Source organism: Poecilia mexicana, unplaced genomic scaffold (assembly GCF_051168715.1).
Source record: "Poecilia mexicana isolate PSO_F unplaced genomic scaffold, ASM5116871v1 scaffold_13, whole genome shotgun sequence".
NCBI classification, from domain to species: Eukaryota; Metazoa; Chordata; class Actinopteri; order Cyprinodontiformes; family Poeciliidae; genus Poecilia; species Poecilia mexicana.
Window position 1 is genome coordinate 20196112 of NW_028263382.1, and position 17144 is coordinate 20213255.

General features: G+C 37.9%; 1 protein-coding gene across 1 annotated transcript in view; it reads right to left on the reverse strand.

Annotated features, from left to right (window-relative positions):
• Positions 1-17144, reverse strand: part of si (sucrase-isomaltase) — a 68274-nt gene that overhangs the window by 31971 nt on the left and 19159 nt on the right. The window contains exons 17-30 of the mRNA XM_014986269.2: positions 15060-15214; positions 14076-14160; positions 10491-10547; positions 6894-7018; positions 6681-6769; positions 6417-6466; positions 5886-6065; positions 3520-3669; positions 3220-3426; positions 2927-3081; positions 2187-2355; positions 1260-1356; positions 513-625; positions 81-206 (exon numbers count right to left, since the gene is read on the reverse strand). Coding sequence (XP_014841755.2) covers positions 81-206; positions 513-625; positions 1260-1356; positions 2187-2355; positions 2927-3081; positions 3220-3426; positions 3520-3669; positions 5886-6065; positions 6417-6466; positions 6681-6769; positions 6894-7018; positions 10491-10547; positions 14076-14160; positions 15060-15214 — 1758 coding nt within the window. The remainder of the gene's footprint in view (positions 1-80; positions 207-512; positions 626-1259; positions 1357-2186; positions 2356-2926; positions 3082-3219; positions 3427-3519; positions 3670-5885; positions 6066-6416; positions 6467-6680; positions 6770-6893; positions 7019-10490; positions 10548-14075; positions 14161-15059; positions 15215-17144) is intronic.

A 17144-nucleotide genomic window follows, 5' to 3' on the forward strand; every position in this document is an offset into this window, starting at 1 on the left:
CCTTAACATTTTTGTAATTATTTATTCATTCATTATTGTTAAACACTCAACAGACACCCAAAAAAGTCTCTTAAACTTACATAGGGAATACGAGCTGCATTCATGTCTCTGTATAGCTCTGCTATTTCTGAGTCATTGGCATAACCGTAGCGACACAGCTGAAACCCAAGGGACCAGTAGGCAGGTAGAACAGGTCGTCCAATTAGCTGTAAAGACGGAAACAAACAAGAAAGTTAAGGTAATTCAGCAGAGGAAATAGTTGCTTTTTGGGAAAATAGGACAAGGTCCATAAAGTGTATTTTTTTTGTTTGTTTGTTTGTTTGTTTTTTGTGTGCTTTAGTGTTTGTATGTGTGTTTGTGTGCATGTGTGTTTGGACCGGCTAAATGAAAGAACGCAATGAAGCAAGGAACTCCCAGCTGCCGCAGTCCATCACCAGTGGCCCAGGGCCAAGTGGAAAACACACACATGCTCACACAGCTGAAGTCACTTATATGAAGCAAAGAAGACTCACTGTGGTGTATTCCTGCACAACCATCTCAGGTGTTGGTCCCAGGACCATGTAGAAATCCAAAATGCCTCCAATTGTGCGGTAGGTCAAAGCCGGAGTTGGCTGGAAAGTCACATCTGGACACAAAATATTAAGATATTAATGACTCTTAAAAGTTTTATGTAAAGTCTAATTTGTCCAAGAATAAGTCTGATGTCCTTTACAGTATGTAAGGTCTGAATGATATTTTCCAGTTTATAAGTTACATTTTTTTCATAGTTTGGCTGCTCCTATAACTAAGTGTTTTTTTTCCTCTGTGACGCATTTTTTTGTTAGTTCATACTAACGGACATTAGCCAAGGAGTTACTGTCTGAGGCCGCAAAGGAAGTTAATAGTGGGCTGAAATCAAGATGGGCAAAGGTGGAGGAATGCGTCCAAAGGTAGGAGCTTGAAGATATTTAACCATTACATAAAGTGTGTGTAACCCAACACTTGTGTTTGAAAATGATATAGTAAAGAGTAAGATGTTTTTTTTTTCTCAGAAAGCAGTTTTCAAAGTTTCTCCTCTCTGTTTTTTTTTTGGATCTGAAGAACTCTTCTTGATAGAAGGTAGTAATTATATGCATGCATAACATAAGTAAAATTCATTACAACTCTAAAAATAAGTCAATCATTGGGATTATGTGAAAACTGATGAGCTTGCTCTATACCCATTAAACCCTTATCTACCTTTGATTTAGAGTCTGCACTAATGCGTATGCATTTCTCACCCATTGCATTACTGTTCAGCAACAGCACTCCGTGAGCATCAGCAGTGTCCTCAAGGCCCATGTAGAAGGGATGCACTCCATAGCAATTCATCTTGTACTGAAGGAACGGAAGTAAATACATAAAAAAGTATTTAAATTGTGAAGTTGCCAAATCCTGGTTGAAATGTGGATATCTGTGCCGTTTGTCCAAAGGCTGGCTTTTTCACCACTTTGATGTATCATTAGCAAGTCTCTGTAAATATTTTATTGAATCTATTACTATGAACTTTCATTTCACAGTTAGGCTCTACTTTGTCTTAAAATGTCAACTAAAATCAGAAGAAAACCCACTGAAGTGCATGGCTGCAACATGACCAAGAAAAGTTCAAGGGCTATGAATATTTTTGCAAACTAATTATTTTTATTTTTATAGTGTGTGTTTTAGCCTTTTCCCCCCCTTTCTAGTTTTAATATCCTTGCTGTCTGAGGGGCACCATAACATTTGTATGAACTCTGCAGAGCTGTCCCACGTGCTCAGCAATTATGCTTGATAATGCTGATGTAGGTAGAAAGCTCATCCTGACTGGCCTTGACACTATTTGGGGAAACATGATGACACTCAAAAACTGCTTCATATCAACAGAACAAAGTGACATGGCAGAAAGAAAGACAAATGTATACAGGTCACCTCTAACATGTCTGAAGAGTATACAATGTTAAAGACATTTGGCACACAGGTGTAGCAAAACACAAGAAGCTTAAAACCCATTGAGAGGACCTAACCTTTGGAAACAAAGGTGTTAATGACTGCTAGCTGTGACGAAACTGTGATCAAAAGAGCTTAATAAAAAATCCCCATAGTTAGGCTGGATACTAAAAAGCCCCCTGTTAGGATGATAATCTTTATTCTTTATTTTTTTGAAGGTATAAATTTAGTGGATTACTTACACCAGGAGGCTGGTCCTTGGAGAACATCCCCCAGGTATGATAGTTCAGATCATGTCTATAGGTGGTGTGCTCAGTTTCTCCAAAGCCATAGACAAAATTGGATGACAGTCGAGTCGACACTTGGATGAACAAGTCTGAGAAGGTAAAACCTGGTACGGCAGAGTCCCAGCTGAGGAAAGCGATGGAGGATGTAATTAGTCAAAAGCAGGGTGGTAGAGGGAATTGTTATTCGGAATAGATTCTTCTTTTGTTATGTGACATCATTGTGACTCCTGCTGAGCAACAGGAAGCTACTTTAGTCGCTGACTATGCTAGTTTCTAATTTGTGGACCTCAAAATAAACAGATGTTCAACCAATGAACAGGAGAAAACATAAAAAAGTTGAAGGCAAAGAAAACCCTATAAAACACGTTAACATGTAAAAATAAAAGCACAATGCATGGTGATCAATACAGCATAAAACAAAAGTGAATACTAAAAGTTATTTTGAAAAGGTGAGGTTTCAGTCTCATTTTAAAATCTAAAATGACCCGGTCATTTTACTTGAGGATTAAAGGTTTCTTTAAGTACTAAAACACATTGCGATTTTCATTGTGCTGGTGGCCTGGAAGAGCAGCTACATCAACATTAAAAAAATATTTATTAACCAAGTGCCCAAAACAGCAGGATTTGCTGGCGCAGTCAGAGATTTGCCTGGAGTTCAGCCTGCCTGAAGCAGGCATTTAATGTTGAATACTCACATCTTGGTTCCTGTGCTCTTTCTTACGACCTGGATGCCGAACGGGTTTTGAGTCACTGAGACCTTATAAAGCCTTTTGCTTTCATCCGCCTCAGGAGTCGAAGGAACGGACAGTGGCACCGGTACTTCAAAGCGATCTGCTGTTGGGTCCCAAATCTGGACAAAGATGGGGTTTTATTATTATATTGAGTGATATAATGGTATGAGTGTCTTAAAGACATATTTTCTAAGTAGAAAAGAAGCAAAGGGCAGCGTCAAAAACCCACACTACAATGATAAAAAAAAAGTACAAACCTTGAACTGGAGCATGTCGCTGGCGTGATACCAAATCTGGACACGGAGGTTGTTCACATCCGGTGAGCCTGGACGACCACTGCTCCTGTACTTCATGTTCCGAGTGATATCGAGTGTCATACCGGTACTGGTTTCGCTGGTTGTTGTAACAGTGTAACCGTAGTCATTTGGATAGTAACACCAAGGTACCTTCTCGATGGTACTTGTCTACACAGGGCACAAAAAACAAATTAGGAAGGTGATCATTAATCCACAAAAGACCATGTGTACTCATGAACATCAAGGTGAATTACTACTCACTTGCCACAGGCAGCCCCTGGCCTTGCACTTGGTTTCATCTGCATTATCCTCTGGATGGCAGTTAAAACGCTGAAGCTCTTCTCTTATCATGTCAAACTGAACTGTGTAGCTTTCTCCAAGGCTCAGGTCCAGGTTGGACAGGAAAAGCACCTGAAAAGAATCATACCAAACATCCATGTGGTCATTCAGTCAAGGAGATCCAAACTGTAAAGTTTTCATCTGTTTATATTATTTTTTACTTTTATTGCTCATGAAATGGTGTCTAGTCCCAATGCGTATTTCAGTATTTGTAATATTTTTTTTTTTTCTCTATGGATCATTAGATGCGTACAATGTTTCACAGATTCTTTTGCGATGACTATGTCATCCAGAGCAAAGATGGAGAATATTACATTTAGAAACAATGGAATTGAAGAGGAATGAAAAGGAAGGCATCGTCAAAATGTTAAAGAACAAGAAATTAAAAAGGAGGAACAGAAAAGAAAACGAGGATTGAAAACCAGAAGTTAGAGCTAGGCAATACATTTTTCAAGAGGCCATTAAAATGTTCTTCCAGACAAAATGCTTAAATAAAATACCACCGCCCGTAAATCGAAGTCATGTATTGAAAAACCTACATGTGTTTAATGATTTTTGGCAGTTGCTATCTACATTCAAGGCCCAGTCTGATCTCACAAAGACAAATGGTCACAACAAGCCCGAGTTTAAGTTCAACAGCACATTTACCCCTCACCCCCAGGAAATGATTACCACAGAGAGTCATTTGATAAATGCAGGCTTGTGTGAGTGACCAGAGAGACCTTGAGGATCCGCATAAGAGCATCTGCAGCTGTGCATACACACACACCCACGTGCACACACAGAAGTGTGTGGGTGCACACATGAGTACACAAGTGCACAAAGGAGAATCTCTCTTGCACTACTTCGCCCGGGACCTCTTGATGGTTTATAAACTCTTGCCTTTTGCTAGTAACCATGAGAGCTTACAGTAGAATCATTGCTCTTAGTCATTATCCTCAATCTTTGTTTTGGTTTCCTGCACACACAGGCCCTCACAGAAGGCCCTCTTGGCCCTCAACTAATGTGAACTGTTGTCATTTCTTACAGTTACAGGCCAACCTTGAATTTCATACCTATGTTTTTTTCAGGTTTTATTAGAACAAATGGCAGACGTGTAGCTGTTGGAGAGTTTATCCATCCTGCATGTCTGAGGTAACAGTACTGGGTGTAAAGTGCTTTTTTTATATATAAATTCACACTTTATTAGGTTCACCTTACTTATTTGGGGTTAGCCCCATTCTACCCTTATCTTACTTACAGGATTTACACTTACAATAATGTTAATTATTTTTTATTTAATTAATTTATTTATTTTTGTAATGGGTCTAGTTAAGTAAATATTTTTCATCACAAATATTGTCCAACTAAAACAAATAATTCCAGGATTTTAGTTTGCAACTTCACAAAAATTAAGCATGATTCGGCATTATTCTGACTTCTAGACGGAGGGAACGTATTTATAACATAATCATATCTGTGGGAATAAGTAGCCTTAGTTTCCCATTCTTAGTTAACAAGAGTAGCATCCAGTGTGTTATTGTGCTGCTGCAGCACATCTGCTTCAAGGTTCTGCATGTTGTGCATTCAGGGACCGTATTCAGCACACCTTGGCAATAACAAGTGGTTATTTGAGCTACTGTTGCCTTCAGACACCTCCCCTTTACACCTCCCTTTTCAGCACCTCTACATGCTGGTGTCTTTCCTAAATCTATGTAGGCGTTACCCTGTGAAAAGCAGGTTCATGTAAAAAAAAAAAAAAAAAAACTATCCCAAATAAAATGACCAGTCAATGATTAATTAAAATAATAAAAAAAACAGATAAAATGTTGACTATTTGCTTAATCTTGATAACTTTTTATCCAACTTTATAAGGATCATATGAAAAGACAAGAGTAATTTATCAAGCCAAGTTCTGAGTTAACTTTAAAACTGTTTGGTAATAATAGCCCTGGTCTTCATCAAAGCTTATGGGAACAATCTAAATCCCTTTGAGGCCATTTTCCCCACTCGTCTACAAGGTGACTCTTAGCTTTGTCTGCTGTTTGAAGCAGAAGAGTGTGAAGACTCATAGTTTTGTTACACAGAGAGAGAAAGCTAAATTCAACAGCATGTAAGTCTTTAGCAGAAGCGTACCTGAAACACGTCATGGCATCATCAATAAACCAATTAGTGTTTACAGTCAAAATGAGAAACACGTAGCAATTCTCTATTAATGAATAGGTGCAAAGAAAAAGAAAGTTTACGCAGCAACTAAAACGGTGAGGTGAAGGGGTTAATGTTTTGAGTTATAGTTAAAGTCTGTTTACCTGTTTGGTTGCATCATGGTAAAAGCTGGAGCTTGGAAGTTGTGTAACTGAGCCAGAGGGCATGTGAGTCACAGAGACCGATGGGGGAAGATTAGGCACTCCCATGATAGTAATCTTCTCAAATTTAAGATTATTTGGATCCTTGTAGCCCGCATGGGTCACCTGTAAATCCAGGCGTCCCTATAATACAGAAGACAAGAAAAGGGTCAACTTAAAATTCACAAAATGTGACAGCTACAGTTCAGCAGAATACCCATTTCATGATTTAATTTAACAAATAAAACACTGTGAGCTTTCAACATTAGAGCATATGAATAACATTAACACTCATACATTAAACATATCTGCCAATTCTCTATATGTGAAGGAGGAACATCATTTTTATTTTATATTTCATCCAACAGAGCTTTAGCAGCATCTGTAAATCAATCCAGCCTGGTGATCTGGACAAAAGTCCCCACCAGCTCTCACCATTAAGTGTGAGCTCGTGTCAATGAAGATACAGTGAAATTGCATGTGGTTGGAACTTACATTGGTAAAAGAGAACTGGTAGTGGATGTAATTGCCATCTTTAACAGTATCTGAAAGGAAAGTTGAAAGGTTAATAGTAACTGGTCCGCACTTGTGTGGGCTGCTTGCTTGTGTTTGAAATACTTTTATTGACTCATTCAATTCTTTGAGCTCAAATGGATAAGTGCTTCCATTACATAATAATAAAAGAAGGCCTATAATCAGTGATAATAACAGTGTTGGCGACACAAACACATCTGCTGAAAATGAGAAATGTTACGATACCTCGGGAATCTCCATCATCCCAGAATAACTCCCCAGCTGCTTGATTGTTGTCATCAAGAGTAACAATCAGACCCATTGGGTTACGGCGACTGCAGAAATATGGATAAAATTGTCAGAAATATAATATATATGCATACGAAAAGGCACAGAGTTAAATGTGAGACATGCAATGTAATTATATGTATGGGTGACACAAGAGCTGTATGCGAGAACCTGTATGTTGTGGTGACGTCAGGTTCCTGCGTAGGAAGAATAGCGCCTCCTCTGATGTGCAAGCCCAGCTTGTCAGCAGGTAGATACATATCAACACGCGTTTTGCGGACTTCTATCCGCTCCATCTGCGTTATTAAAGCAAAAATAGTTGCAGGTTGTGTTCAGCATTAGTTTAATCAAAGGTAACCCTCAAGACTCTGTATTATGTGTCCACACTTTTCAGTTTAGGTTGATAAGAAAGTTGTTTACCCTGATGTCTGATTATCTGCAGGTATTACATTTGTTCTACCTGAATCTGGTATGCATAACTACCAACTGAAATATTTCCTTTATATGATTATATGTACAGTTTAATGAATGGAACCCGTTCTTTTAAGTCTCACATTGAACATCTTATGCACTTCAAATCAAGGCAAGTGTGCTTCAATAGAAAATGTCTGTTTACCACCTGGGTTTTATTCTACATAAAGCATCTCAGTGGGGTCCCTGCAGGTGAAAAGAGTGGCCACCGCTGTCTACAAGAGTGCGATGTAGGAACAGAAGCTGTGTGCTTCATCGCACTTTCAATCTTTAGATCGGTTACCTTTAGTTTCCTTGAAGCTTCTACATCTTTGGTAACAGTGGAAGGATAAAACTGTGTTTACTACAAGTGCATATAAATTAACGTCTGTGTATGTCTTCAGACCTCTGGAGGTGTTTCAAAAGCCAAGCTGATAATAATAAATACATTTAGCTTTGTGGGTTGTTTTTTTTTGCTGTAATATTTTTACCTGTTTTACTTTGTATGCATTATGGATGTTATCACAGATATCACACAAAAAATGCAAAATTTTAAGTATGCCAATGGCATAAATGCATCATTTCAACCTTTTCCTTTTTCCAACTTTGTCACTAGTAAATATTCATTAAAAATTACATGGAGTTAGTTGGTATTGGTAGATTTAAATACAAACTGAAAACAAAATTGGGAAACAATTACAACCTTGTAGATCACAAAAGAAACCACAGATTGATGTTTCTTTTGTCAACTTTCTGTGATGCCTCAGTTTGTGAGTTCAGGTCTGACATGAGATGATGGTGGAGTGGAGGTGACCCTGCTGGTTATCTTTACGACTGGATCTGATCTCAAAGGCAGCGCAGTCTTATTTATCTACATCTATCTGCTATATTGCAACATATTTCTGGCTTCTGTAGCCAATTTTCCTCTGATGATTTTTTTGACCTGTCTTCCACTTGCCTTTCATGCCTCTCTTGCTTTCCAGATCACACTGATTTATTCAAGATAAGATTGCTGCAATGTGTCCCTTCAGCATCATAAAGTTTCAAGACAGAGATCTGAACATCTGCAGGAATGTATCAAACTATTTCCTTTTTTTTTAACTATTATATTACACATTGTAGTTTTACAACGACTTCCCATTTCTGATTTGATTCAATTTCAAATAAGTTTATTTACATAGCAACAATTCACAAAAAAAAATGTAATTCAACTGCATACATTCAAATTTATTCTAGCTACAAACTGGCACAGTGAGATTTAATTTTTATTCAAATTGGTAAAAAGTTTTCCATCGAAGGAAACCCAGCTGACGACATCTAGACATTGACTGTTCAGGATTACTCATGAACCAGAATGTGGTGACAGTGGACAGTCGACTGCATGGTGGTGTTTTCTTTTTTTTTTCTTTAACATTAATGAATTATGGCTCATTTTACCTGCGTCACTGACTGCCCTGCATTACGGGTCTGCAATTTGTGGCTTTTCTTTATCCACTCCACAGTGGCTCATAATGACTTTGACAAATAAAGTATCCAAAAATGGACAATTTTACATATAAACGTTTTCATTTTAGCATTTCTGTCTAAACTATCTGCATAGAAATTCCACAATATAATGAAACTAGTGGTGAAACAAGGGAGTGTTTACCCTATAATTGGCTTTACATAAAGTCCTGGAAAATGTCAAAAAATAAATGTCAGATGGTCTGGTTCTCCTTGCTTTTACTGACTGATGTTTTACTTTTACTTACTTTTACTAAAAAATATAAATACAATTTGAATAGTGATTAAATAATTACTTTAGTTATTTAAGAGCAAAATACAAAATATTCACCAAAATATTTTCATATAAACTTTATAAAATAATATGTCTTTTAAAGTTCAATGAGCTTCTGCAATTCTGCACTCAATATTTTGTGGGAACCAAACAAAGATAACTCTGTGGATTTAAAGGCTGCTGATCCCATATTAAGATATAAAGTTTCCCAATTTCCATCTAAAAGTTAATCGTGTGCATTTATTGTTAGTAGATGATGGCATTTGGACTATGATATAAAAAGTTTTAAAATTTTCAGAAATATTTAGACAGAAAATAAATAAGTCATTTATAATGAATATGTAAAAAGTTATATTTTGCAGTGTATGGTTAGGCTCTATAGGTAGTTGGCTCTTTTCATTTAGTATGGGAGTAGACCCTCTAAACCTTTACCATTCCCCTTGGTGCATCTCTGCGTCCCACCCTTCATTTATCTGAGGATCCTGACTCTTCAAGGTTAATTTCTGATCCACTGAAGACTGAATCCTCAGACCAGTTTGACACGCACTCCTCTCCATCCATCTATTCTTGTTCTTCTTCTTACCCAATTTATTTGCCACATCCTACTGTCCATTGTTGTGATGCACTAATTCTTTTTTTAAGTGATATTTTCATCCATTCCAACCAAAATAATGTCTATGTTACAGGATGTCTTTTTTTTTTGCTTTACAGTATTGTGGGTTGGGAGGTAGTGGAGCGTCTGTAAGCAATTTAAGATCCCATCTTCTCCCCATTTCTTCCTTTAGGTTTTCTTTAGCTTCATCTTCTCTTTGTCTTGTTAGTTTTTTTTCTGTCCAAATGACATCTTCCTGCTTCTCCGAAATCTGTGATCCTCATCTTCCTGTTTTTAATGTTTTTGCGCATGCCATGTTTTCTCTTCGTTTTATGAAAAGGAGTGGGTTTTTTTCTTCACTTGTTTTATTAATATTGAGCTCTGTTCCATCGGCTTTCTCTCCACCAATACTTGTTTTTTTTTTTTCCTGTTTTCAGTACTTTCCTTTTCTGGAGCTTGTTTTTCTTTCATGGTCATTTTCACTCATATTAAAACTCTCCCACCCTTCCATCCTCCTACCCGAATCGTCACAGGGGACCAAACAGTACAAGGGGCCAGCAGCACGAGAGCCAATCTAATCGCTCATCTGATCAGTGGGCGCTTTACATCATCAGTGTAACGCCCAAATAAGGTCCCAAAGGAGTGCGGCACCTCTTTTATCTCTCTGCCAGTGAGACAGTCTCTCCTCTCTCCTACTTGTCCCTTCTTTCACTCTATCTTTGTCCTCACTCTTTCTCCTTTAGTTTCTCCATCACAAACAAGTAACCCAAAGCAAAGACTTTCATGTGAAGCAAAGTGACAGTGCAGTTGCCTTGAAAACTTATCACAATACAAAAACAAACTTTACAAAACGTAAAAGAAATTAAAGGTTAATACTGTAAATAAACTGTGTAAGATAAGATGTGATGCTTCCAATGGGCAACTGGTGAAGAGTAGAGAATATTCTTACCGTGTCGTAGTCGTACCACAGAGCATCTGGAATATATGCCGAGACTCTGTCCACGCCCTGCAGGAGAAAAGACAAACACTTTAGATTTGTTCACATGTGCAATATCATTAAGTTTCTAATGTAAATCTAAGACTGTATGGCTCCAACATGTGGGGTGGAAATCAACATGTCAGCGTCTCATTTAATTTGAAAGCAGACCTATTTTTTTAAATAGATTATACAGCACACTGTTCCAGTCCTGACACTTCAATCTTATAAGGCAACAGATTAGAAGAAAAGCCACATTATGCAAAGAAAGGCGGGACAGACATAATATTCGTTTTGTAAAAGAAAAGGCTAAAATGTTCACAGCTCAGAAAGCCATTTTATAACTGCCCATCCTCTAATAAAAAGTTTTTCAGGAAAAAAAATAAAGATAAAAAATCTTGTCACATTTCATCTGTGGTGCTACGTTGCAACAGATGACGGAAAAGACAACACCAAGAGACGACTGATAGGTGACGGTCTTTGATGGCTTAAGGTGGTGCACAGACAGGAGCAATCAATAGACGTACGCCGAGCTTTGATAGCATTGTCACTTCCCTGTTCTCTCTGACAGTGTAGAACAGAGGGAAGGGGAAGAGATAAACACAGAGGGCACAGAAAAAGGTAAGGCAAAATGCACGTCCTTCCAAGAAATATCAAATTGTGAAACGCTCTGTAGCAACTGAGGACAGACAAAAATAATTTCCAACAAAAATCCATCTTTTTTTGTGTGTTGGAGACTTGAGGGGGATGATCTCTGCTGAGGTCTTTGGGTTCCAAAAAAAGAAAATTATTAGAGAAGACCTATATTAGCTCATTTGATTTGTTTTTCAGGCCTTTGATATACCCTCACTGGCCAATTTATTAGGTATACCTATGTGGTACCCTGTTGACCTTGCAACTATCTTAATGCTTTGTGGTTATGGCATGACATAGTTGCTCCACAATCATAATGTGATTCTCTTGTTCCACATCCCACAGGTGCTCTACTGGATTAAGATCTGGAGGCTGCGGAGGCGACTGGAGTACACTGGCATGATTAAAAAATTGAATTGATTTTTATGGTGCATTATTATCCTGCTGGTAGAAGTCATTACAAAATTAGTGCACAGTGGTCATAAAGTTAGGGACATGGCTTGGCGCTTAAGCAATGCTCAAGATTATTATTTTTTATTTGAAACTCAATAAATAATGGTAAATTATGATAAACAGATGGTTGTAAGAGGATCTATAAACCAAATTAAATCACATAATGCAGCCTTTGGGGCTCTGTTTACCTGTCGCAAGTGCTGCACATAAGTGCTCCCCTCATACCTTGACATATTAGTATCACCTATCACTCACCTCACCAACTAATGGAAAGGCTTTACAGGATGAAGCTCTGCTGCTAATTATAATTAGAGGGGGCAATGCAAAAGGCACGCATCCTTGTTTTTGAAGCTGGGTTAGTCAAAAGGTTAGATCTGATCTGCTGGGCCAAAGATTTGCTCTGGCAGAATGATCAGATACTAGCTAGGAGAGAGACAGCTACAGACTAAAACTGTGAGAGCGAGCTAGAGAGAAACTTGACGCAATGGAATGTGATCACAAGGGTAAGTTGGGAGCAGATGATTAAGAGAATTCCAATGGGAGCCAACGTTTGATGAAAGGTTGAGTTAAAAAGAAAAGGGAGTTATCAGCAGAGTGGAAAGCACTGTGAAAACCAGAGGGGACAGCATATAGAGGCAGTACCGGAGATCCTCTTGGTTTATCGCGGAGATCAAAGTTAAATCATGCATTGATTTAAATGCTATACAAAGAGCAACTTTAGAGAAATGCATAGCGGACGGAGAGACGGATAAAGAGAGACAGAGAAAAAAGAGAATAAAGAAAAAAAACTAAAACCAGACGCATATGTTCCACACAGTAGATGCTATGGTGCTGTCCTGGACTGAACTCATACAGCACAGCTCAGAAACTCCCTCATGACAAGATGGACATGATTGTGATGTAAGTGCTTGGGTGGACGTCCATGTTAAAACGTTCACAACAGCAAAAAACACTAAGGACTGGCTTTATCTAAGTGGTATGTGTTGTGAGCAAAGTAGCTGCTATTTATCTGCTGATGCACTTGAAAATAGGGCCATTATTCCAGCTTGTTTCTTTTTCTTTTGTTGTAATGCATCTTCGCACAAGTACCTATATGTCTTCTATATCTCAGATTTGACTTTGGAGAGCCGAAACCCTCTTTTGATTAAATATTTTCTTAGATGCACATTTAAGAAATGGTCCTAGGTTTTAATTTCGTCAAGGCAAATTTATAAGGTTGTGCAAATAATAATAATAATAATAATAATAATAATAATAATAATAAACCGTTTTTATTTCTAATCAGTACTGTCCATTATGCGTCCTTAACTTTAGGAGTGCTGCATGTGCAAGTAGCTGCAAACATGTCATTATTAGACAAGGGCAACATGATGTGCAAGTTCTGAATCCATTTCCAGAATATGTTTAGGTAATGTACTGGAAATGCATTCATCACAAATCCCAGTCATCACAAGCATGGTCATTAATTTCTTCTTTGGAGATGAACTTTTATGGCTGATTTTTCTCCATGTTCAATTATCAGGGCACAGCGACGGAAAGCAATTACTACTTAAGAGAGAAAAAAAAATTAGTGCCTAGTCATAATTGATACCACAGCCATGATTCCTGAATTATTATTTCTTTTTATAAAATCCTGTTTCCAGCTGGACTGCTAAAGCTGGATTATATCTCTGCCTGCAAACAAGCTGTGAAAAGGTACATTTATCTTCTTTCAGAAAATCATGTGTGCTTAAAATAGGATCCTACTAAATCACCCTTCGACTCTTCCTTCTCCTTACATTTAGCACATCACCAGCTTTAAACCATTGTAAACACACACTTCCACTTTTACAAAAAACTTTTTTCCACAATGGTTAAAGTTATAATCTCTCCAGCCTTATACAAATCCAGTTGGGCTTACAATACTTTGCAACACACAAGAGGCCATTCAAAACCGCTTAAAATTCAGGCCCTTTTGACACAACTGCAATTACTTCACATACAGTAAGTGTAAGCATGTGCACACACACAAACACACACACACACACACCCATTTGCATGTATGCACACTTATCAGTGCACACGATATCATGCATACACTATCAAACAAACAAGTGTGCACACTTCTATCTGCACTTCTAATCTTCTAGTAATGAGGTCAGCGTTCTCATTAGAGCTGAGAGAAAGAAGGGAGGGTTTGAAAGAGAGCTGAATGAGGGATGAGAGGAGGAGAGGGCAACAAAGAAAATCCCATGTCATATTTTCTCAGGGGAGGTCATGGTTTGCACGTATAAGTAGCTGATCATCTAATCTGCTAGACCTTTTTTTTTTTTTTTTTTTTTTTTTGTTTAGCAGCTTTTTTTATTGAATGCCCAGGATATAATAGAGCTGCTTCTGTGTTACACAAGACTTCCCGTGCATCACTTGTTCATTCTAAAATTATTCTTTTCATTTTGCTTATGAAATTCAAATATAATTTGTGTCTTAACTAACCGGTTCAAGCACAGGTGTGATGAGCAGGTGTTTTCCCCAGAGAAACTGGCGATCCACATCCCAGGTGGCGCTGTCAGAGTAGAACCTTACAAGAGAAAGTGTGGCAATATATAGTCACTTTGAATGTCCTAATCCAAGTTTTAAAAAGACAGCATTTATTAGAACCCCCCCCCCCCTGAAAAGCCGACATTTAAGGAGAGCTTTGGATCCTTCTCATCCTAAATTAGCGAGTTCAGTTTTCACAAACATTTGATTACTCATCACTTTCTTTACATAGCTTCACTTAGTCTTCTCACAAATGTTTATCTGTTCCTATTGTCAGTGTTGCAGTCTGAGTCCATTTTAAGAAATAATTTTAACTTGAGGGATTAGCTCTTACAGTAGGTTCCTCATTTCAGCTTCTCTTAATCCAAGTGTCTCTCAGTCTGAAGTGAAACACAGTACACAATATCTGTGTATTTTTTTTCCCCACTTAGTTTTACCATTTTTATGTTCTTTAATCTGTGCAAAGCACTTTTCTATTGTCATTTTAATGAACAAGAGACTACAAAGAAAGTTTAACAATGCAACAAAGTATATGTTTATTATCTTTACAACATTTAGGTTCTAATCTTCTAATAATAAAATAAGCTCCCTAAAAGTTAATACCCTTAATATAATATACTGAAACTTTACAGTATTATTACCAAATGCTCGTAAATGACTGCTGAAATAAATTGAGAAAATTCCCATTTCATGGTTGCTGCAACTTGCTCATATTTGCATCAAGATATGCAGGTTTTACATAAGATTTTATGAGGGAGTCAATTCAGTAAGTATAGACAATGAGGTTACTTTTATTAAAAAGCAACAAGTTATTTTGAACACTACCAGCTCTACAAAATAACAGTATATACGTCTACATCAAGACCAAAGTATAGCAAACATCACAAAACCAACAGTTTGAATTGGCACCAAAAGAACTCAACATAATGGATGACTTACTCGTGCAGCAGAGGACGTACAACGGTCTCCCCTGTGGTGTGGGCTTTGTAGAAGAGAGTGTAGAGGTAAGGCAGGAGGGTGTAACGTATGTTCAGGTAATGTTTGGAGCTCTTCACCAGCATCGAGTCGGCACCGTAATAAGCGGGATCCTGGGGCTGGAGGCAGAAAAACAGATTAAAGCGTTGGGGCTGATGAATGGGAGTGGATAACAAAAAGAAAACAAAGATTTGTCTTTAACCTTCTGGGGAATAAACCAGAAATAGATAGGTGGGTGCAAAAGACACCTGTTTGAATAAGGCATGGGAGTAACTGAGTAGGGAAATTGAGTGAAACGGGTGAGGAATAAAACCATTTTTTTTATTACATGAAAGTAGACCTTAAACTGGTGTAAAATGAAAAAAAAAGAAAGAAAAATTGAAATACCCTTTATGGATTCAGCAAAGAAAATAAGTGAAGAAGTACAGTATGATTTAATTTCACGACGGCGTGAGTGAGAGGATGATTAGCTGTTAACAGGCCATGCTTCTAACATCTAGCCAATCATTTCTGCCCCCGGCACCTCCGAGAGGCTGATGAGCAGCTTGTGCGAGTGGGTCGGTGTGTGCTTGGTCTTGGCCGCATGGGCATTTGATGAGGGGCATGATTAGGGCAAAGTAAAGGTCACACATTAGCTGTCTTGTTTGGTGGGTATAGTGCATCAGATTCATCATCATCATCTTGTTGCTGTCCTCTAGCAACTACCAATCCTCATAGACGACATCTTAACACCACCACCTCTGCCCCCTCACACACACACACACACACACACGCGCGCACAGTTTAAAACTATTTTTTGCATCAGTGATTAGCATGGAAATGCCCCTGAAAGAGTGCGGTCAGAGCATCAGTTTCCATAACATTTGTTATGCGAGACTGGCTTTTCTTACAAGCTGTATGTGTCGACAACAAAAATAGCTCAGTTATAGTCTAAGCATATACTCAACAAATCCATCTTGCTTGGATAAATTTACATGTTTTTGAGAGTCTAATGTTTCTCTTTTAAAAAATCCATAATGCAGCTCAGATGGCTGTTTGCTAAAGCCTGATTCTAATCAGGCATTCCCCAGGCAAAGCTGTTTAGATTTATTTTGCCATTTGAAGATACTCCAATTACCTTTACTGGCAACCCTTGTTAAGACCTTTGAAAGTCTACAAATGTAGTCATTTTCATTCCAGTAAGGTGATCTCCTGCTGAAAATTTTTCAACAAAATTATAAAATTAAGTCTTAAATTTGAGTATATGTATTCAGCTGCGGGGGGGGGGGGGGGGGGATCCCACATCACAAAACATATAATTTGAAAATATGGAGAATAGGAAAGAGGTCATGATCTTGAGGACGTTCTCTGCTGTTTAACTAAGTTACATGCAACAGCAACGATCCTTTGTCCGATTCTTTCATTTACAATGTTTTGTTCCAGTCTATCTCATTGCTATGGATGGTATTCATGTATTTATTTTTATAAACCCAAATCAAATGAGCATCTTAAATTTAACACCAACGTACCACATTTCTACAAATTAGTAATGGGAATTCTTATCCCCATCAGTGAGCCAGATCATTTGGATCAGATTAGCAATAAACGTTGGCTCCTTTGGCTCCCAAATGGTTCGTCATTTAGCCCGCACTTGACTTGTGTAATTAGGCTAAATTTAGCAGTGTTTTAAGGAGAAACTGCTGTGTGTGCAGGCTTTCAAAGTGCATAAAAGTGTCCAATGAATTTAACCCCAAAATTCTGGGATTGCCTCAGTCTTCCCTCGACTTTATGTTTTGTGTAAAAACTTCGATACAATGTTTAAGGAGCATGTCTTAATGACCTGGCACATTCAGTCTGTGGATGGGCCTATTAAGAGATGTAGAAAAGTTTTTTTTTTGTTTTGTTTTGTTTTTTTATTTTGTCTTGTGATAATTAACAGATGCATTAAAATAAATGTAGTCAGATGGTAGCTGGCTTCCATCGTTAGTGTAAAACAGTTGGTTTACATTTCTGACCAGCACATCCAGCTAGGCTCACAGCTGGAGGTGAGGATGTACAGGTAGAAAAATA